Here is a 23869-nt window from a genome sequence, read left to right on the forward strand (position 1 = left end):
AGTTTTCAGATAGTTAGGCTCTCAACCCAAGTACAATGGCTATTTCCACAGAAAAATTCTATTTTACTATTTTAAAATATCATAATGCCCCCAAGAATTCCTATAATCCATAACAAGAACTATCTGTAATCATGAATGTAATATCATCCCCTCTCCTGAATTTACATGGGCTCTAAAAATAGGAAATCCTAATATTGCTGACCTTGGGACTTTATGCCTTACATTTAACTCAAAACATTTTCCCTGTGTTTAGCCTTAGAGAATGCAAAGTGTCACTACCTGCTCTTAAAGTCTACGTACTGATACTTCCTACACTAGGAAAGTGACTGTATTTTCATAAAACCCTTTTCTACAAAGTTTTCTGGCAGAGCCTTTGGAGATTAAATCTCATACTTCCTTGTAGTAGACGTGGATTTAAATGAATTAATCCAGGTTCGGCCAAGGATTTCAAATACACAAAGCCCAGAAAACTTGGCTTCTGGTCTCATGCTATAAACCACAACCTCAGCTACCCAGCACATGCTTCTGCCAGACATTATGATTAAAGCAGTCAACCGTGATTATGGTAGGTAGCTGAACCCAGGTTTAAAAAAAAAATCAACTTTAAATACATTCCACAATGCTTTACAGAAGCAAACAAACAAAAACAAAAAAGAAAAACAAAACACAATTAATAAAAAGCTGATTTTTGTTTAAAACACCAAGCAAGGAATGCACATATGAATATTCCTAACCTGCAAAATGATTCCTCCACATTATATCAGCGAAACTCATTGGTGGGCCACTGGGAGGGTAGTGTTTACCTTTCAGAGGCTCATGATCTGTCCTTATCATATCCATTAAGGAGTTCTCCAACGAGTGCAAGTTAAAAGTGTCATAGGGCCTACTCCGGTCCTAAAAATAAAAACAAAATAATACATAAAATTACTTCATAAAATTAATAACCATATCATTTGCTTCTTGCCATGGATTAATGACATGAATCAGGACTCAAGGTAGTTTTAATAACACGGTCATTCTTTTCATTAAGAATAATGACTTGACAACATGAAGTTTAATATCTTTTCATAATTAATTAAGTTGTATCCTTTTCCCTAATTATTCTTTAATGTATATGCCCCACTACTTCAGACAGATTTTCTCTCAAATGAACTAAAAAAAGTAAATTCAAAAAAGAGTCAAGTGAGTCGACTTTGCCTTCAACCCTTCACCCTTTGCCTCTACTATCAAATGAATGTTCTATTCAAATGAATAGAGATTTTTTTTCCCTAAAGAAAGACACTAAGAACTCGGTCTACAAATGGAAACATTTCCCTAAAAAATCAAAAGAAGGCTATAGTTTCAATGTAATTAATCATATTGGGCATCTTTAATAATTATTACTAAGTTCCATACATTAGATATACTTTATAAAAATTAGAATGTGTACTAAAACTACCTTTTGAAAAACACTACATGAAAAACCCTTTAACCCAAGGTTGTGTGTTTTCATGATGTTAGATTCAACAACATTTTGAAAACAGAGAACCAACACAAACTAAGTGAAGAAAATAACTGTTCTACTGTGTTTCATTTAAGCCCATAGGAGACCATCACCTACAAATTATTTTTAGTAGTATGAGCCTAAAAGGAAGTGTGGTTCATGGCCTAACTTAATACTACAGAACAGATTTAGTTTGCTTTTGTTAAAAGAAAAGCAATACAGTCATAAACCTCAACAACCACACCAAATCAAACTACAGCAATGAGAGATTATTTTCAGGGTCCTGAAGAGTTTATCCAGCTTTGCAAATGATCACTTATCCTCCCCTTTGAGCAACAGAATAACAAAATGACTGCCTAGACGAGCAAAAAGGGATACACTAGGTAAAAATCTCAGCTACAGTCATCATTTTCCAGCTTCAGTCTTAAAATCTTGGGAAGCTGTTTCTTTCTGGTTTCTGGAAAGTATAGCCATATACCTATCCATGGAGGCAGAAAGGAAGGTGGCATTTCCTCAGCACTGAGCATAAAGTGGGAACCCAGAGGGTTACTGAATGAATGAATGCAATAAGTTTGGCCGCAGGACCCAAGAAGAGCCCTAAACTGAGAACCAGAAGCAAAACTGCCAGAACAACTACAATCAACGAGGGGCTTCTGGACATCATTATCTACCGCTCCAGTCTGCGCCTGAAATTTCTTCCTTTATACAAGTGAGAGGATTGAACTAGATTATTTATAATACCTCTTCCAATCCAATACTTGTTTTTAACTCACACATTAAGAAGGGCATGGATGTCTTTTTAAATTCACATATGAGGTAGAGGGCACAGATATTTTCAGACGCTACAGAGAGAAATTTCATTCTTACAAACCTTTAACGCCCAAGCTGAGGGCCAGGCCCTGGTGATTCAGAGATTAATGTTATAACCTAGTCCGTTTGCAAGTAATTAGTAGAGGGAGACATAACCAGTTAAATTAAGAGTATGACAGGTGTTTTAACAAAGGAATGTAAAAAGTACAATGAAAACTAAGTCACATCTACTTCTTAAAGAACATACAGGGGCTTCCCTAGCAGTCCAGTGGTTAAGACTCTGTATTTACAATGCAGGAGAAATGGGTTCGATCCCTGGCCAGGAAACTACGATCCCCCATGCCATGCGGTGCAGTCAAAAAAAAACAAAACAGACATATATTTGTGTGTGTATAGTTCTTTTTCAAACCACATTCTATAAAATCGTGTCTTAAATCCAGACCTGTCATTTAACCAGCAATTAAGCTTGTCTTCATTTATTCTTGATGTCTTTAGTATTCTCATTGGCAAAATGGGATCTTACCTGGGAAGATTAGGGTGAAATAAGTTAAGTATTCTTTTTACTCACTTTGTATTTGTCAAAGAGCTAGCATGCGTCATTTCTTTGCTTTTTAACAATTTTATTTACTTATTCATTTTTGGCTGTGCTAGGTCTTTGCTCGGAGAAGGCAATGGCAAGCCACTCCAGTACTCTTGCCTAGAAAACCCCATGGATGGAGGAGCCTGGTAGGCTGCAGTCCATGGGGTCGCTATGAGTCAGATGCGACTGAGCGACTTCACTTTCACTTTTCACTTTCACGCAATGGAGAAGGAAATGGCAACCCACTCCAGTGTTCTAGCCTGGAGAATAATCCCAGGGACGGCAGGGCCTGGTGGGCTGCTATTTATGGGGTCGCACAGAGTTGGACACGACTGAAGCGACTTGGCGGCAGCAGCAGTAGCAGCAGGTCTTTGCTGCTGCATGGGCTCTTCTCTAGTTGTAGAGAGTGGGGGCTACTCTGTAGCTGCAGTGCACGGGCTTATTGTAGTGGCTTCTCTTGAGAAGGACGGACTCTAGAGCACTCGGGCTCCAATAGCTGTGGCATGTGAGCTCAGCAGTTGCAGCTCCCAGGCTCCAGAGTACAGGCTCAGCAGTTGTGGTGTACGGGCTTGGTTTCTCCACCAAGAGGTAGATCTTAGTGGAGATCTTCCCAAATCAAGGATCAAACCTGTGTCTTCTGCATTGACAAGCTGATTCTTCACCACTGAGCCACCAGGGAAGTCCAACATTTCTTGCTTTACTGCTGCCCTCCCACCCTTTTCTGCCTACACTCCATTTTTTTCCTTTTTAACACTCAGCAGTTAGTTGTGCACTAATGGATAAGAAAGAGACATGAAATACTTTCTTTGGTTCTCCATTTTGGTCCATATATAATTTAAGAAGGTCCCTTCTTTTGCCTTTATAATCTTGCTGCTGATTATTTGTTTTGCTTTGGGTTCAAGTTATCAGTGGAAACTCCAATTATTTATGGAGTAAAGCTTAATTTTCAGAAATGCAAGTTTATCTGTACCCAAAATAATAACCATCATATTCTTTGCCCAAAGCAAGAAGTAAAAACGTATGCTGAGGAGGAGTCAAAAGGACAGACTATTTCTGGCACTGACAATCCCAGATTGTGTCTAAGAGCCTTCTATTATATGTATCCACACTTCTAACTAGAACCCTGAAGATGTGGCACTACTTCCAAAAAGGCTGATGAGGTGAAGGAACTATTAAAAAAAAAATAGCTGTTTGAAGGCATTTTAGAATCTTTCCAGCTAGGACAGTGTATTTTTTTTTTTTTTCATTTAATTCTTCATATGATTCTTCAAGGTAGATAACATATTCATTTTACACAAGGAAGGTAAGGTTCAGAGAAGATTCAAACCTGGATCTGACCTCCAAACCAATACTTAAGAAGTATAAAAATAGGTCCAAAGAAGTTGATCTAAGCTATATGGGATGGTAAACGAAAGTTCTACGGAAGCATAGCATTGCATCTAATTACCAATGAAATGACCTTCCTGGCAAGGTGGCAGTGAGTTTCTGTCAGAGGACTATCGGATATTAGATGACTGCCTGTCAGGAAAACTGCAGCAGACATCTGGAGAAGGAGTCACGTATCTGAAATTGTTCCCAACCTGCCAGATTGTTAAACTCACATGCAGAATGGTTAAAATGCAGGTTCCTGGGCTCTGGCTAAAAGCAACTTAATTATAATTTAAAAAGAAATGAATGGAACTTTGCTGGTGGGTACAGTGGATAAGAATCTGCCTGCCAATGCAGGGGACACGGGTTTGATCCCTGGTCCTCGAATGTTCCACATGCTGCAGAGCAACTAAGGCCACGCGCCACTACTACTGGCCTTGCACTCTAGAGACTGTGAGCCATAACTACGGAGCCATAACTACTGAGTTCAGTGTACAACTACTGAAGCCTGTGTGCCTAGAATCTGAGCTCCACAACAAGAGAAGCCAACGCAATGAGAAGCCCAGGCACCACAACAAAGAGTAGCCCCCACTCGCCACAACTAGAGAAAGCCCGTGCACAGCAATGAAGACACAGCGATCAAAAATAAACAATTTTTTTAAAAAAGAAATTAATGTCCTGGTGATTCTTATGACTGGCTAGATTTGAGAGCCACCAGACTGGATGATTCTTCAAGTTAAGCCTTTATACCCATGAATCTGATCACTACAATGGGACAGTAAAGTGAGGGGAGAGACTAGAGAGCAGCAAGAAATAAACAAGCTGGGTCACTTTGACAAGGGTCAGCTTTGTAGTCTCTTAATTGATTGTGGGTGAGAGAAGCAGTTGGTGACCTAGTTTTTGAAAGAACAGACTTTGAAATCAGACATCTGATTTTCAAATTCTGGCTCTGCCACTTGCTGGCATGTCATTCTGAACAAGTCTAAGCCTTGATCATCTACATTTATAAAATGGCAGTGAAAAGAATTCTCTTTTTATGGCTGTTTTCAGTACTAGATGGGAAAGTACAACGAGGCATCTGTACCTTGTTGTACTAATACTGAAATCTGTACTAATATTGGAATATTAGTGCTCAACAGATGAAACAAGTGAAATGCGCAGTGCAATTTGCATCGGCTTCTTAATTGAACAAATGTCAGTAAGTGCTAAGAGACTTACTTTCTCACTAAAATTAATTCTATCTATGCCTCATCAATTTATATTTACATACGATTCACTCTTCTTAGTTTTATAAGTAGTAAACATTGCTGAATTAACTGATTAACCAGGAACAAAAAAGATAGAAAAACTAAAAAATCTGAATTGAAATTCATCAGAAATTATGCACAGAGAAAATCAGACCACAATTTATCATTTAACAGAGGTGACAAATGGCAAATAATCACATAAAGTCTTTTTCTCCCATTAGCTCTTTTTCCAGGTATAGGGAGTAACAAATAGGGAAAACACCTTTTAAAGCTTGTTTTTAACAAGCAAACATATCAGGATGTATTAGTACATGTATAAATAATGTTTCCCATTACTGACTCTTTTCTCCAGAGATAAGGAAGGACAGATGTTATCAGTTAGATGTACACAGAGGCAGCCCACCCTCACTCTGCAGTTCATCAGGCCTGCTCTCCTTCTTCCCCTCGCTTGACTTCATGTTAATACACTTACCAAGTACTTAATGTGTGCCTGACACTGTTCTAAAAATGCTAAATGTATTCCCTCACAACTCTGTGAGGTAGGTAGCTTTTACCCCATTTTATAAATTAAGCAATTAAATCTTGGAGACAGAAGCAGCTGGCTCAAGGTTACAAGGCAGAACCAGGACTCCCTGTACCGCTTCCCTGACTTCCTCCTACTCCCTCCACCTTAAATCTTTTTCACAAACACCCACCTCCACCGAATCCTGACACAATCACAGAGAGGACTCTTTGATCCCACTCTCCCACACAGGCAACCTAACCTTCACTTGCCCTTGGTCAATGACCCTGGTTCTACTGACAACTAGTTAAATTCAAGAGGAAGTTTGATCTACCCTCCAGGACAACCTCAGGTAAGCCTCTACCAGCCCGATTTCATTTACTTGCCTTTTTCTTGGGAGAGAAATCCAGGACCCTTTCCAAATCTTTCTGGTTTATCCCCAGACACTTCCTCTCCTAGAGATACAAAGTCAAAGCTGCAAGGGGCAAGAGAGCATTTGGGGAAAAAAAAAAAAAAAAAAGCAGCTCTGGAACCACATGATAAAATTAATCATGGTTATATAACTATTCAAAGTCACAAAGCTGGTCAGAAATCAGGATGTGAACCCAGATCTGTGACTTTCAAGTTCACACCAGTAATGCTCCAATGCTCTACACTGATCAATTGCCATGAGTCCCGTGAACAACGGGAGCTTGGCTGGGAGCAATGGGGCAGAGACAAGATCAAAAATCAAAAGGAGGACAGGTGTCTGAAAGGGCTAGCAAAGGATAAATAGGGTTGTGAAATGATATCAAAGAAAGAGGAGGAATTCCTGAAGGAGGTGTTTCTATTTATCATAGGGCTCCAACATACGTAGGATAAAATATTTCAAGGTTAAGGGCATTCAACTCATAAGCAAGAACCCACAAAACTAGCCATTTCTGAATTTCTACCATACTGCTTTTATTATCTGAGCAGTTTACATTATTTGAAACTATCTCAATTCCCTGTCCTATCCTATAAACATTGTTTAAGGGTAATGAATATGCTTTACCTGTTCTTAAATGGATATTTAATTACATAATTAAAAATATGAATATATTCTTCTCAAACACACACACACACACAATATATTACAGAAAAAGCAAAAACTGCCAATCCTCCTGCCTTTTTAAAACTCTCTAAGACCACTACATACATCTGGCATATATTCTGTCAGACTTTTTAAAATTCACACACATATATACATAGAAAACATATTATTTTTCTATTTTTTGTTAAATGTGAAAATATCCATGCTATCTTGCTATTTACTTTCTTTGATCAATACTGTGCTTCTGAGATGTTGTTTAGTCACTCAGTCATGTCTGACTCTTTGTGATCCCATAGACTCCAGCACACCAGGCTTCCCTGTCCTTCACCATCTCCCAGAGCTCGCTCAAACTCATGTTCATTGAGTTGGTGATGCCATCCAACTATCTCATTTTCTGTCATCCCCTTCTCCTCCTGCCTTCAATCTATCCCAGCATCAGGGTCTTTTCTAATGAGTCGGCTCTTCACATCAGGTGGCTTCTGAGATAGGTCCCTTTTAATATCTGTTCTTGCCTCTCCCCTCCCCAACTATACACACATACCTCCTACAAGGTAAATGCATAGTGAGCATGTTAAAAGCATCAAGTGATCATCCCAGTGTACAGTCTATAAAATAATTTCTGATTTTGAGATTCTTTTCCCTATCCCTCAGTTTCTCAAAATTTCTTTTCTGGTCCTTTAAATACATTTCCTCCATACTTTGTCTCAGTTCAGTTCAGTCGCTCAGTCATGTCCAACTCTTTGCGACCCCATGGACTACAGCACGCCAGGCTTCCCTGTTCATCACCAACTCCCAGGGCTTGCTCAAACTCATGTCCATTGAGTCGGTGATGCCATCCAACCATCTCATCCTCTGTAGTCCCCTTCTCCTCCTGCCTTCAATCTTTCCCAGCATCAGGGTCTTTTCCAAGGAGTCAGTTCTTCACATCAGGTGGCCAAAGTATTGGAGCTTCAGCATCAGTGCTTCCAATGAATATTCAGGACTGATCTCCTTTAGGATGGACTGGTTTGATCTCCCTGCAGTCCAAGAGACTTTCAAGAGTCTTCTCCAGCACCACAGTTCGAAAGCATCAATTCTTTTGCTCTTAACCTTCTTTATGGTCCAACTCTCACATCCATACATGACTACTGGAAAAACCACAGCTTTGACTAGACAGATCTTGGCTACTTTGGCACAATGGTTTCCTGACCCCTGGTTTCTATGAAGGACACCACTACTAATGAAACGTAAGGATCTATGGAATCTGACAGCCCTGAGTAAAAATCCAAGAGGCAATACATGCTAAAGATCAGCATGTAGTAATCTCAAGCATAGAATATGCTTAAGAGTACCAGAAAGAACAAACAGAACATTTCATAACAAATATTAGACAGGGATAGGAAACAATTAGGTGAGTAGTAATATAAAATTTCTATTTATCACAAAGTAGAAGTCTAGGAATTTATAGTTCTAAACCAATACCGCTGTTATATGTCAGAACGTATCAAAAGCATGAGGTCCCTATATCAAACTGAACTTTACTATAGTACCAAGCTGCTTGATAAACATTTGCCCAAAGATTAAAACCTTTCTCACATAAAGGAAAATCAATGTCACTAATCTATGAGGAAGAGAAAAAAAAATACTTTTCAAATGTAGATTTTCATCTCATCTTCAGTAGGTATCAAGTCCTTCAGTCAATTTTAACCATCTCAAATGAGATTATCATATTTGTAGCCCTCTTGAAAATGTGATTGTAGACTCTTCCTCAGTCACTCAACAGCAAGCAGATGAACCTTTTATCCAACCTGAAGTCCTTACAAAGTTGAGATCTCTCTCACTTTCCTATCTTCAGAAAAAAATAATTGATCCCAGCACCTGCTATGAATTTTAATAATCTTTAACATTATTGTCAATTCAATTCTCCATGCAAGAAATTCTCAAGAACCTGCAACACAGCCGTACATAAAGAAATCAAAGCTTTCTCATCCTTTTCTTCATAAGGATGACTAATTCCAACCACTCAAACTTTTCATCAGATCATATTTTTTCCTTACTGTATAAGAGCAAAAAGGATAGTTTGACTTGCTTGAGAGATGCGCAAAAATGAGATGAGCATGACAACTTGCGGGACAACCCAGGAGTTTCACCTCATCTCGTCCTGTTCCCTGCCACCCAATCTTCCTGCACGGCTCTCCTCACTGGTTTACCATAAGATGTGGTAAGAGGCCCAGTTTATCAGACACAGGGAAACATGGCTCTTAGAATGTTATTCACCATAAATGACATTCACTTTGAGGCCAGATCTAGCTGGGTAAATACTGACGGGGTCAACTGGACAAAAAGTACAAATGCCTATTGCTACCACTTCTGACTGTGGTAAACAGCTCAGAGCTAAGTACATAAGCACTTTTAAAAGGAGTGATTATACAGTTTAGCAGTGTGCTAGGTAAAAGGCAGAAAGTCAGACCTAGAAAGGACACAGAAAGGGAAAGCAGTAACTAGAGAGGTCAGAAGAGCAGGGTCCAAGGAACTCCGAAAATTAAAGTTCCCCTTTTCCTGGTTATTGTGCATATGTGACTAGCTGATGTTGTCCCAAAAGTGTTAGGCGGCAGAATATTATCCCAAGTAGCTGATTATTAGACATGACAATGTAAGAGGAGCTTGACCTTCACAACCAAAACCTATCTTAGAATATTATGCAAAGGTACATATACTCTCTATATTGTTTTCTTGTTACTGACCATAAATGTCAGAATCCATCCACAAAACTGACCATTTCCAGGTATTGTTGGATTCTACTGGTGTTCCCGACACCAACATCTTAACTCCAGATAATCTACACTAATGCCTGTTATCCTTAATAAACTATAACTTCCATGGGAGCAGAGAGATAACTTATTTCTCCATATTTTCACCACCCAGTAGAGGGCCTGGCATATAACAGGCATTCAGTAAATGACTGCTTTACATTTAAATCATCCTCCCAATGGCTTCATACTGCAAGATTTTCATTTAAAACTAACAAAGAACCACATACCTATTAGAGAGGCTAAAACCCGAACAAACAAACAAAACATCCTGACAATTCCAAATGCTGACTAGGACATGCAACAACTCTCATAAATTGCCGGTGGGAATGCAAAATGTTACTGCCACTTTGGAAAAACAATTTGGGAACAAAAACACATGTCCATACAAAAATCTGTACATAAATGCTCACAAAACTTTATAAAACAACTTTACTTACAATTTCCAAAAACTGGAAACTATGCAAATACCCACCAAGTGGAATATTATTCAGCAACAAAAAAATGAAATACTGATGTTCTCTAACATGGGCACAACTTAAAAATACTATGATGAGTGAAAGAAGCCAGTCACTAAGAATCACATGTTGTATAATTCCAATTATAGAAGACGTCCAAAACAGGCAAATTATCCAGAGACAGAAAAGTAGACTGGTTATGGCCTAGGGCTAGGAGAGTCGGGAGGGAAGTCGGGAGTGACTGCTCATGGATACAGGTTTCTTTTGGCCATGATGAAAATATTCTAAAATTAGATAGTAATGACTGACACACAATTTAGTAAATATACTCAATGGGTGAATGAATTTCTTGGTTTATGAATTATATCTCAATAAAACTATTATTTAAAAAAAGAAAAAAGCCTTCCTAAGATTTGAATAGGAATTATGATACAGCCTGAAAATCACCTAGTTTGGTCACAGCACCTAAGTCCTAACAACTCCTTGAGCTATGACTGAAGAAGGCAAAGTATGTTCCATTTAGGAGCCACTGAAGGATCCAGGTAATTAAATCGAAATCACACAGTAGTGAAATTCAAAAGGCAACCCCACTGCCAGTCATATAACTAATGCCATCCATTGTCACAGTATGTATCATTTCTACTTCATTTTTTGGCTGTACTTCGTGGCATGTGGGATCTTAGTTCCCCGACAAGGGATCAAATCAAACCCATGCCCACTGCAGTGGAAGCGTGGAGTCTTAACCACTGGACGGCCAGGGAAGTCCCTTCATTTCCGTTTATAAAGATGTCTTTAATGTTCCTCCGGAAACCCTCAACCACAGCACCTTTTCATGTCTCCTATTGTTTCTGACCAGTTTTTTCTTTTTTAATCCCAGAGATTCCAGTCTTATAATGATAGTACCGTGACTTTCAGTGACCCAGCTTATCCCATGTACAACCTTTTAAGAATGATATGCTCCAGCATCTACCTAAAAGCACTACTAGGCCATAAAATATATCTACATTCATAACACATACACACCAAAACATGCTCTGCTGCTGTTCAACTGTTTGGCTCCAACGGTTAGGTGAAGTGACAGCAGAATTCACAGATTCACCAGAATCTGACAGGGGCCGCGACGTGAATGCTTCTGTTCTGGCCCCTTGTTATCCTTTGATCCCTGTATTTAAAAACTGGTCAGCAAAATACAGCTGCTTTAATGCAAATAGTCCTACGGCAATGAAAACAACAAAGCAACAACTCTGCCAATTTGGGCTAGCACCTGTTTAGGGTTCTTCTCCCCTTCAGAAACCAATAGATGATGCCGTGCCCAGCGTCCACGTAGATTAAGGGCTATGGACTCTAGCTTTTTGCTGTCACTCCCCAGCCACCACTGGAGATGTCACCAATGTGCTGTGTGTTTATTTTTAAGCAGGGAACCTGGTGAGTACCAAGAAAATTCACCCCACGTTGATGGACTGGAACCAGAGGAAGAGAAGCGCAGTATGCTTTCTGTTTCCAAACCCCTCTCTTCTAATGGAAGGAGGGAAAACAAATCCCCCAAAACCCTGCTTCTCCAGTTTACTGTACAATCTCATTCGAGTCAAGATGAGACCTATAATAAAAACAGATTAAGTAACAACAAATATAAGGATAAGTATAGTTAAAAGCTCTGTCTTAACCATTTTTAAAATGTATTCTTTTTGAATTTGAAAAGGCTTACTCCCCCTTTATGATCACTGGCTCTGACATAAAATTCTGATTTACAAAAATAGCTTCCAATCTATCTCTAGAGAGAGGGAAATGGATGGGTATACTGGTTTTCATTACAAGTCTTGTAGAATTTATTAGGTCACAGCTACCATATAATGGATAATTAATATGTGCCAGACCCTGTGCTCAGTACTTTACTGGGGTTATTTAATCTTCACAATTTTCCTATGAGGTAGATATTATAATCTCTATTTTACAGATGAGGAAACTAAATATTAAATTCAGTTCTCAATACAAATCAGGTATTCTTGGAGAAGGCTAACCACACACAAAAAATTATTTGTTATGTAAGAATTCCAGGAAGAAAAGAACATCTATAAATCCTCAGCCTAATCTTCCATTTAGATGTTATCACATTTAACGTGAACTTGTTAAAGTATCCAAAATGCAAAGCATCTATATTTATTAAAATATTTGGTATTTGGAAGGTTAAAAAAAAAATTTTAGTTCAAAATGAAGCCCATATCATTCTTGTAATGCTCCTCTAAGGTACTTTAGAGATTATACAGTAAAATGCAATAATTTAGATTAAGGGAAGTTCAGTCAGAATTTCCAAAATATCTACATCACAGAATATTTTTTAGAAGAACAGCTTTAAATGTTAGTGCTAACAAGATTTTGTCAAGTGTGCTGAGGGCTGTTTTTCTTCATTTATTCCACATGCATTTATTAAAAACTTTAATATGTCAAGCATTAAAGATTAAGAAGTTAAGTGAGGCACAGCCTGTCCATAAGAAGCCAGCTGTCTCACTTACAGATAATTACCATATAATGAGGTAAGCACAATGACAGAGCTATGTGCTTGGAATTATGGGAGCACAAATGACAGAGACATCAAAAATGTTTCCAGAAAAAGAAGGCCAGAGGCACAGAGACCTGCACAGACATCTGGGTCCAACTTCCTCAAGAAATCTGGAAGGACCCAAAGAGATTCTTCAAAGGAAATATATGCTATAGGCTATAAACAGATAAGACTCATTTGTAAATACTATTAACATTAAGGATACAGCTTTGGAAACCATTTGTCCAGCACAGTATAAGGTTAATTTGTGTGTGAATGTGCCCAACTTCAGAATAATATTCTACCACAAAAGAGTCCAAGTTTATTTTAAAGACTATTTTTTTTGTGGCCTTAAATCTTTTCCCTGGTATTCAACTTTGGGGATCTGGAGGAGAGTATTACCTTTATCTGTTAAGTCAGATCTGCAAATAGTTATTCACTAGCATCCTAAAGCAACAAGTAATCTGATTTCCTCCTGTTACCTTTTATTTACAGAGTACTTTACATCCCTGAAAGCATCTTCCCACACCTCAGCTCATCTGAACTTCATTAGGGTATTCTTTTGAGACCTACTTAGCACACCCAATACCATTTCAACATATCCCAGAACGTTGTCGTCTTATTAAACCAGCAACAGGGCTAACAAAAACTCCTGGAATTAAATACTTGCAGAACTGATCAACACTGGCTATGTGCCCAGTACTGTTTTAAGCACTTTACATGTTTCATCTCATTTTTTTCTCATAAGAGAAAGAGTCTATGGAAATAAATACTATTATCTTGTTTTATTGGAAACTGAGGCAAAAAGACATCAAACAGAAAGTATCTGAGATAGGAGCCAAACCCAGGCAATTCTAAGCTTTAAAACTATGTGCTCTTCTGTGTCTAGGTGGGTAATCACTCCTAGTTAATAATTTTCATTTCTGTTATTATCTAGCCATTATTTTTCAATCATTCCTGGTGTGGAGTGGTATTTGTATGAAAAAGAGTTGTACCTTTTTATATTATTGTTTTTTATTCATTAAGCTGAATCCTACAGAAACAAAAGAAAGCAAAAATATGAATAATTCTAAAGTGGTTTTTTTCTGTCTATAATTTTAAATCTTTCCCACATCTATTAGATGACTGAAAAAACCCTAATGTTTTACTTCAACTTGTGTTTCAAACACTACTTTGAGGGAAGTGTTTACTTTTAAGTGAAAATTTTTCACTTAACTTGCTTTTTAAAAGTAGTTAAAGTAAGACCTTGTTTTAAGGTGAAGACATTCGGAGAGTCTTAAACTGACTCAATTCACGAAAATTACTTTTATTTCCAAAATCTGGTGGGAATTTGACAGCCTAAAAACTGAGATACCAATGTAAAAAAATTTACATGTGGACATAAATAAATACACAACCACAAATACATGTTTGTGTATAAATACATAGATATTATTCTTTCCATGAACTCTATGTCACTAGAATATAATATAGCTTCTGGAGACAGAAGAAAGAACAAGCAAGTGGACTGGCTGTTCTGATTATCCTCATTCAACGAGACTACGAGGTATGTACAGTATTCCAAAAGCAAAGACTCAAAAGATGGATTTCAAGGCACAAGTTGAGAAAGGAATAAAGAAAGAAAAGCCAAGAAGAACTAAAAAGGAAAAAGCAGAAAGAACTCACTATTCATACAACGATAATCAGTCTTGGGGATTCCCTGGGGGTTCAGTGGTTAGGACTCAGCACTTTCACCGCCATGGCCTAGGTTCAACTCCTGGTCAAGAAACTAAGATCTCGCAAGCATGTGTGTGTGTGTGTGTGTGTGTGTGGGTGAGTCGCTCAGTCGTGTCCCACTCTTTGCAACCCCATGGACTGTAGCCCACCAGGCTCCTATGTCCGTGGGATTCTCCAGGAAAGAATACTGGAGTGGGTGGCAGGGCCAAAAAGAAAGAAAATCAGTCTTTTCATTGGGATGACCAATGGCAGCCAGAATGGTAACACTCTGCTGCTCTGTAGATAGGCAAAAGTAAAAATCTGTAAATCACAACACATCGAAAAGCACTCACATTTCAATAGAAATGGCAAGCTACTTAACCTCCCTGTGAATCAGTTTCCTCATATGAAAAATGAGAATAACAATAACACCTACCTTACATGGATGCTATGAAGATATCAGCAAAACACTTAGTAGACTATGCAACCGAATGTAGCACCAAGCAAATGTGAAATAAATAAACAAATGAGTATTATTTGTCTCTGTCATCACCTAGGGAAGTGAAGGTGTCATATAACATGGTATGGCATTTCAGAATGAACCTTAATTCCTTTTTCATGAAGTAATGATGAACTCAGGTAAAAGTAAGGCATGATTTACAGGCTACAAACTATGGAATTATGAAAGAGGCAAGTGGCAGATAATAAATTGCATTCAAGTGGAAGTGAATACATATACATACATCTCTCTCTACATGCATGCCCGTGTGCTGTCACTTCAGCAGTGTCCGACTCTTTGCGACCCTGTGGACTGTAGCCCCCCAGGCTCCTCTGTCCTTGGGATCCTCCAGGTAAGAATACTGGAGTGGCTTGCCATGTCCTCCTCCAGGGGATCTTCCCTGACCCAGGGATGGAATCTGAGTCTCTTATGTCTCCTGCATTAGCAGGTGGGTTCTTTACCGCTAGTGTCATCTGGGAAGCCCCCTCTCTCTATATAGTTGGCACATGAAAAACCTACAGTAATTATTTTGAAATAACAGAAGACGGAAACTGCTGGAGATCAAAAGAAAGGAGGGAAAATATTATGTACACACATACCCACATACAGTCCTCTCCTCACACACACACACACACACACTCTTTGACTAATACCTAAACTACTGAACAATCTGTTAGTCACTTGGAAAAATCGTAGAGATGAACAAAACCTCAAGATATACGGTGCTTCCAAAACTACTTTTCATTTGAATAATTTTGTTGACAACTCATCTATCCTATATGAAAACTATTTCATTCAAAATGTAAATATAAAAGCTCAAAGATAATATCTACGAATATTTTTAGTGACAACAAGAATGCATGTAAAATGTCTTTGTCAACTATAAAGAAAGCACCACATAAAATTAACAGAAACAGTGTCAGTACAATATATGCCTTTAGTCATTTCTGGGAAATATCTGTTGCTCAAAATACCAGCTTTAGAAAATCTGACGAAACATTCTACCTGATGGAAACAAAGACTTAGCCTAGTAGACAGTCTGTCAAGCATGTTAAAAACCTCTTATATTTTCTTTGTAAATTATATATTGTATCTCTCTATATGTTGTTTTAATGATGGCATGCTAATGGAAACCATAGATTTATGCATAAAAGTAAGAAATAAAATAGAAATCACAAGTTATAAAACTATATAAAATTTTTAATTTATCTACTTAAAAAATTCTAATATGTAGTGGAATTAAATGCAGTTTTGTTCTGTATTTTCCAAGCCTCCTGTAAATGTGTTATCATGTTTTCATAATTTAAAAAATAAAAAAGAGAAAGAAAAACAATCAGGTGCCCTGTGGGGGGAAAAAACTATACTATGGTTTGTAGTACAGATATACTGTGCCAAATCATGACATAAAGCACAAACTAAAACAAAACTGCTTTAATCATCAGTTCACTCAGACCCATTTGTTCTAAGACTATATATTTGCAATGTCCAATATGGTAGCCCCTACCCGCATGAGTCTACAGAGTAACTGAAATGTTGCTAGAACAAATTGAGATGTGTTGTAGGTGGAAAACCACATCCTAGATTTTGCAATATAGTATGAAAAGAAGGATGTAAAATACATTGTTAGTAATTCTTATATTGGTAACATGTTGAAATGATATTTTGGATACATTACTAAAATTAATGTCACTTGTTTCTTTTTACTTTTTAAATATGCCACTAGAAAACTGACAATTATCCTATGTGCCTTGCAGTCCATTTCTTTGGGCAGTGCAGCTACAGACAGATTTAATGGCAACTCAGCTTGAATTCCTATATTCCAAAGTTAAAATCACTATTCCGGAAACTAGACTAGTTTACAAATGTAACCAATCCTTGCCCAAGCTATGCTAATTTCTGACCTAAAACCACCCTATTACTAAACTCAGTCAGTTCAGTCGCTTAGTCATGACCAACTCTTTGCGACCCCATGGACTGCAGCACGCCAGGCTTCCCTTCCATCACCAACTCCTGGGGCTTAGAATCGGCGGTGCCATCCAACCATCTCCTCCTCTGTCGTCCCCTTCTCCTCTCACCTTCAATCTTTCCCAGCATCAGGGTCTTTTCCAATGAGTTAGTTCTTTTGATCAGGTGGCCAAAGTACTGGAGTTTCAGCTTCAACATCAGTCCTTCCAATGAATATTCAGGACTGATTTCCTTTAAGATGGACTGGTTGGATCTCCTTGCAGTCCAAAAGACTCTCAAGAGTCTTCTCCAACACCACAGTTCAAAAAGCATCAATTCTTCGGCACTCAGTTTTCCTTATAGTCCAACTCTCATATCCATACATGACCACTGGAAAAACCATAGCCTTGACTAGACGGACCTTTGCTGGCAAAGTAATGTTTCTGCTTTTTCATATGCTGTCTAGGTTGGTCACAGCTTTTCTTCCAAGGAGCAAGTGTCTTTTAATTTTTTAATAAAAAAATAAAGTCTCTCACTGTTTCCATTGTTTCCCCATCTATTTGCCATGAAGTGATGGGACCGGATACCACGATCTTAAGTTTTCTGAATGTTGAATTTTAAGACAACTTTTTCACTCTTCTCTTACACTTTCATCAAGAGGCTCTCTAGTTCTTCTTTGCTTTCTGCCGTAAGGGTGGTGTCATCTGCATAACTGAGGTTAATGAACTAACCTCAGCCTCCAAAACTTACTTATGTATACTAACTCCCCCACTTTCAAGACACTCATGAGACTGTCAAGATGGTGCTGGCTCAGCAAGTTTAGGAAATCTGGCTTTGTATGATCAACTGGTTTCCTTGGTGGTCTCTTTATGTGGCGTTAACAAAGTCAATGAATTAAGAGTTGTAAAATGCAATAAGTCATACTGAGGAGGTGTAACAGGAACAGTCAGAAAAAAGTACTCATATATAGGTTGTTCTGTCTAGTGATTTAAATTATCTAAATTGAAATCCACACTTGTAGCAATCTACCTTTTTCTGGAAAAGTGAAAGAGCAGATCACATGGGCACTAAAGTTCCTGCTATAGAGTAGGATGGAGTATGTAACATTAAATTAGACAACAGGTATACTGTTATCAGTTTTATTGAGGTTTCTGAGTCTCATAAAAAGGCTGGAAACATCATCTAAAGTTTCAGACTGTAGAATCCTTATTATTTTCTTGTTTTGTACAAGAGTGGAGTTTTAAGGAAGAAACAAAACAAATGTGGCCATCTCTACTTTTCTTTCAGTCTTGGTAGTTTAGTCACTAAGCCATGGCTGATTCTTTTGCAACCCCATTGGACTGTCGCCTGCCAGGCTCCTCTGGCCCTGAGATTTCCCATGCAAGAGTACTGGAGTGGATTGCCATTTCCTTCTCGAGAGGATCTTCCTGACCCAAGGATCAAACACCGGTCTCCTGCATTGCAGGTGGACACTTCATCAACTGAACCACCAGGAAAGCCCTCTCAGTCTTAGAACTCAGTAAAACACCAATTTAAAGTCCAAAGGCCAGGATAAACCCCCTAGTTTAGAGCTGATTATAATGTGGCAAGTTAGTTGACGTCCACCAAGTCTGCCCAGTACAGAGTGAATTACGTTGTGAATTACATTGTGCCATTTTGATTCCCTTCAATGGCAACATTTAAACTCCAGAATCATAGCCACTTAAATAAGCCGTATTTATGAAAAGCTAAATACACCCTCAAATTGCTAAACAGAAAACCATACATAAGACTCAATTTTCAACTTTTCACCATTGCACACATACTAATCTCAAGCAACACATTCCCACTTACTGCAAAATAATCACCCATCCCACCCAAAGGTTAACTATTTTCTTCTGAGGAAACTTCCTCAGAGTTCTCCACATCAGTAAATTAGAAGATTTTCTTAATAAATACAGACATCAGATACCCTCCAAATCTTATGGCAACCTAACTACAGAACATCAGAATAAAAATCTTAACTTGGGAACTATGCATTTATGACAAAAATACGTTTACTTGATTTATTAATATGATGAACAACAATCTCACAGTTTTACTTTCATTTTCAACAAGTTTCTTATTTCCCCACTCTCAACGAATACTCAAATCAAATCCATATTAACAAATGAAGAATGATTAAGAATGACCACTGAGAAAACAGTATTCTAAAACCAAAGAGAAATTTTTACTTTTATTTTAGATCACTAATACCACTTCATAATTAAATGGTCTATTCAAAATGTCTCCACAGGATGTGTGTCTATATGTGTACACACATATGTAATAAGGAGAGATGTGTTCAAAAAGCTCAAAAAATTATAAGCAGAGACCCTGTTTTCCAGCCTGCCTTCAAGTCTACAATCTACAGTGAGCCAACATAAATTGCTGAACACCTAAGATGACCCTTTTGTGAATTCTGTAAAGGAAGAGCAACAGAAGGTGTTACAGGAAACACTATAGCATGAAGAGACACCCTCATTCAATGCCAGGACCTGACCTTACATCAGTTCTGCATTTTCACTTTTAACTCCATGCCTGCGGCTCATCTTTACTTGAACAGCCCTTGAGCAACATAACACTCACCCTATTTGGGGACAGGAATTCAAGAAGTGAAAATATCCCTGTCGGGAGTTAAAGAAGAAAACAGCAACAGCAATTTTGATTTCTTAAGCTCCAAATGATAAAATTCAGACAGAAGGTGGCAAAATTCTGCAAGTGCCAAAGAGAAGGGGGCAAGGCCATCCTCTTCCTCAATCCTTTTAATGGATAGGGACCTCTGTAGAGAATGTTATGGAAAATACATTGTCACCACATTTTAGCTGGGGTAAAGCCATGAAGGGAAAGAGAAAGAGGAGAGGAGAAAAGCATAACGTAGATACTGTTTTAAGCATAACCACTCAGAAGAATCTTGTACTCCAATTCCTCAACCCCATCCATCAGCACTCCTGACATATTTCCCTTTGTAAGGTTTCCCAGTTATACCTCCCTTGATGGACTGGTTTTCATCTGATTCTTGGCCTGGGAAGTAGTCATAATAGAGCTCACCTTGGATTATTTGTGAAACGATGCATTAGTGTTTTTGAATTTTTCTATATATTGATATTTCAGAATAAACAGTGGGGAGAAATTCAGTTTAGTTCAGTCGCTCAGTTGTGTCCGACTCTTTGCGACCCCATGGACTGCAGTACGCCAGGCTTCCCTGTCCTTCACCATTTTCCAGAGCTTGCTCGAACTCATGTCCATTAAATCAGTGATACCATCCAACCATTTTGTCTTCTGTCATCCCCTTCTCCTGCCTTCAATCTTTCCCATCATCAGGGTCTTTTTCAATGAGTCGGATCTTCGTATCAGGCAGCCAAACTATTGGAGCTTCAGCTTCAGCATCAGTCCTTCCAATGAATATTCAGGACCTATTTCCTTTAGGACTGACTGGTTGGATCTCCTTGCAGTCCAAGGGACTCTCAAGAGTCTTCTCCAATACCACAGTTTGAAAGCATCAATTCTTTTGTGCTCAACCTTCTTTATGGTCCAACTTTCATATCCATACACAACTACTGGAAAAACCATAGCTTTTGTGGTCAGCAATGTCTCTGCTTTTTAATACACTGTCTAGGTTTGTCATAGTTTTTCTTCCAAGGAGCAAGTGTCTTTTAATTTCAAGGCTGCAGTCACCATCTGCAGTGATTTTAGAGCCCAAGAAATAAAGCCTTTCACTGTTTCCATTGTTTCACCTTCTCTTTGCCATGAAGTGATGTGACCAGAAATATCTCCCGAGATTTGGTGATAGGATAAACCTCCCTGCTGCTGCTGCTGCTAAGTCACTTCAGTCGTGTCCAACTCTGTGCGACCCCATAGAAGGCTCCCCCGTCCCTGGGATTCTCCAGGCAAGAACACTGGAGTGGGTTGCCATTTCGCTAAACCCAAGATTTTCATGCCTTCTCACCAGCCTCCCTGCCTCCAGGCTGCACTGTGGCAGGCACACACATTTCTTCAAACCATCTGCCTTATCTTTCTAAAAACATATTTTTATTGTGCCACTGCTCTCATATTAGTCCTTCAGGCCTCCCCAGTGTCTGCAGGACAACCCTGCTCTCTACAGCCAGACATTCAAAACTGTCACCATCATGATAAGCATCTTCAGTATTAGTCTAATTCTCTGCTCCATTTTCCTAAAGAAAGGCATCCTTTATCTCTTCTACTTCTAATCTAAGTTCTCTTATATGCTTTTTAAAACCAAGTGGAATCTAGTAAATAAAATATTTATTTATGTATAATCCTAAGGAACAACCAATCCATCCTTATCTCTCAGTAAGACCTAAAAGTTTCCAGCTCTCATCAGAAAAGTCTTTTCAATAAGCCTGTTGATAGCTCATTTTTCTTTCCTTAGTTTGGATTTCCATGCTATTGAATCAAATTCTATTTATCCTTTAAAATGGAGCTACAGGGACACTAACACAATCACTTTTAAAATAAAAAAAAATTTTTTTTTTCTTTTTTGGCCACACAGCTTGGGAGATATTAGTTCTCTGATCAGGGGTTAAACTTAAGCCCTCAGCAGTGAAAGTATAGAGTCTCAGCCACTGGATCACCAAGGAACTCCCTATCACTTAAAAAAGAAAACTTCTAGGCCAAATTATTCTTGCCCCTACTTGGCCTTTCATGGCAACTAGCACATCACACTATCTGGTCTTTGCTTTTTATATTAAGCTCCATTGCATGTATGTTAGTTCCTAGAGATAGGATTCAGATAATTTGAGTCATCCTTAGGACCTAACACCAGTCCAAGAACATAGTCTGAACTTTGTAAATACTGAATTCAAACTCCAATTAACAGCATTGCCACATATATGTGAATTTCTATAGATTTATAATAAAGAGAAAATATATAAGAGTATATAAGAATTTTACACAGCATAGTTTCTACAGCTTTTTCTACAGAATACAGATCTATAGAACATATCTTTTCTACATAACCCATCTTTTTACAATTCTGACTATTGTGTGAAGTCATTAGACTAGATCATTAATAATATACACAATGCAAATTATGCTGAACACACGGTCTATCTTTCTTTGATGGTTTAGAACAAACGAACTGTCTTAGAGGCATCATGAATATTATGATCATGCCACAGGAGATTAAAAAACTGGGTTTTGAACTTGCTTCTGACATTCCCTAGAAGAAATTTTTTAATATAAATCCCTGATGTCAGCTTACTTGCCTATGGCTTGCTTGCATAAAACGAATATAAAATGGGCAATTGCTTAACTTCCTGGATAGGATAAAGTGGCTGCCTTTTTGAATATTTAATTATTGTAACAAAAGCTGAAGCATCCTTTTACCTTGCTTTGTCCTCTTCGCTGAAATCTTCTTCAATGTCTTTCAATGTCCTTTGACGTCTCAGTATTCAATACATTCTCTATTATTCATATCCCGCTAAGAGAATGTGTCACTTCAACTCCCTTGTCTGCTTCAGTACTCCATTATAACCCTCAGTGTACGGAATACCTTCACCATCAAGAGATTCTTCTTCCTTTTCTCCTCACTCCAGGCCTTACATTTTTGAAATGAAACTATAATATCCTTTAAATCCCCTTCTATATTTCACATTTAACAGAATTTAGGCCTGAATTAGAATATCAAATATCCCACTGTATTTTTAAATGAAAATCTTGTGTTATACCTGGATGATTCATCAACTTTAAAACAGCTGCACTGGAATAACATTTTATATGCTAGATCACATCAAAGTGGATAGGTCAAATGGAATCACCTACTCTGGCAAATAAGCAGGAAGTAGGCAGTAAACTCTAAAATGTTAACTAAATAATTTTGCTACCTTCAGATGAGCTCATGGCTTTGGAATGTTGAGGAATTCAAAGTCAAAATGATAAAATCAATCTCCCCACCCAGTCCCAAATCCTCTAAAATGCTAAATTTATAAAGCCTTTGAAAGTAGGGTTTAAAATTTTCCATTTACCAAGTTTTACACTTTGCAACAGCCTGAAACATTAGCACATTAGTCTGTCTTTATTCTGCTTAAAATCAACACAAAATTTAATTTGACAAACACTGCAAAATAATGTTTCATCAGCATTGTAAATGATGCAAAGTATTCCGACTATGTTTTTGCAGCTTAAGATACAACTATTTTTAAGCTTTTTCTCCCCCCTCAGATACCTTTTGAACTCTGAGTGAACATGATGGCAATGAAGTGCCTGGTAAAGCTTCAATTTAAACTGTCCCATTAAAAACAAACAACAACAAAACCCAGCAACTCCCTTCCCAAACAAGCAAACTAGCAAAACAGTCTTTCTGGTTTAAGTAGTTAATTGGTTACAAAGCTAAACAACAACAACATATAATGTTGTATCATACAGGCAACATTGTTTCTACATGAAAAATGTAAGATCTCTTGGTATCTTGCAGGTCTATCATTGAGATTTAGGACAACTGCTCCTCTACCTGTCTAAATTTCCAATTTTCACCCTCTCCTCTAGCTCAGTCGGTAAAGAATCTGCCTGCAATACAGGAGACCAGGTTTCAATTCCTGGGTTGGGAAGATGCCCTGGAGAAGGAAATGGCAACCCACTTTAGTATTCTTGCCTGGAAAATCCCAAGGACAGAGGAACCTGGAGGGCTATAGTCCATGGGGTTGCAAGAGTCGGACAACGATTTAGCAACCAAACCACCACTACCACCTCTAGTCTACTCTCTATTCTCTTCAGTAGGTTATAAAAGTAGGAAAAGCAACAACAAAGACACAAATGGGAAGGGAAATATTTCTCTGAGGAAAGGAGGTCACATATATTTGCAATTTCTGCATGCAGTATTTCTAACTGAACTAGAAATGGATCAACA

The 23869-nt window shown here is 38.2% G+C and overlaps 1 protein-coding gene across 8 annotated transcripts in view; it reads right to left on the minus strand.

The window, feature by feature from the left end:
* The window catches only part of CPEB3 (cytoplasmic polyadenylation element binding protein 3), a 202131-nt gene that overhangs the window by 115436 nt on the left and 62826 nt on the right, over positions 1-23869 (minus strand). For 6 of the 8 annotated variants that reach the window (XM_025273915.3, XM_006073697.4, XM_006073696.4 and 3 more), the window contains one exon: positions 735-894. In XM_025273915.3, the coding sequence (XP_025129700.1) occupies positions 735-894 (160 nt within the window). The remainder of the gene's footprint in view (positions 1-734; positions 895-23869) is intronic. The other 2 variants (XM_025273912.3, XM_025273911.3) reach the window with 1 other exon arrangement.

This window comes from Bubalus bubalis, chromosome 23, assembly GCF_019923935.1.
Source record: "Bubalus bubalis isolate 160015118507 breed Murrah chromosome 23, NDDB_SH_1, whole genome shotgun sequence".
NCBI lineage: Eukaryota > Metazoa > Chordata > Mammalia > Artiodactyla > Bovidae > Bubalus > Bubalus bubalis.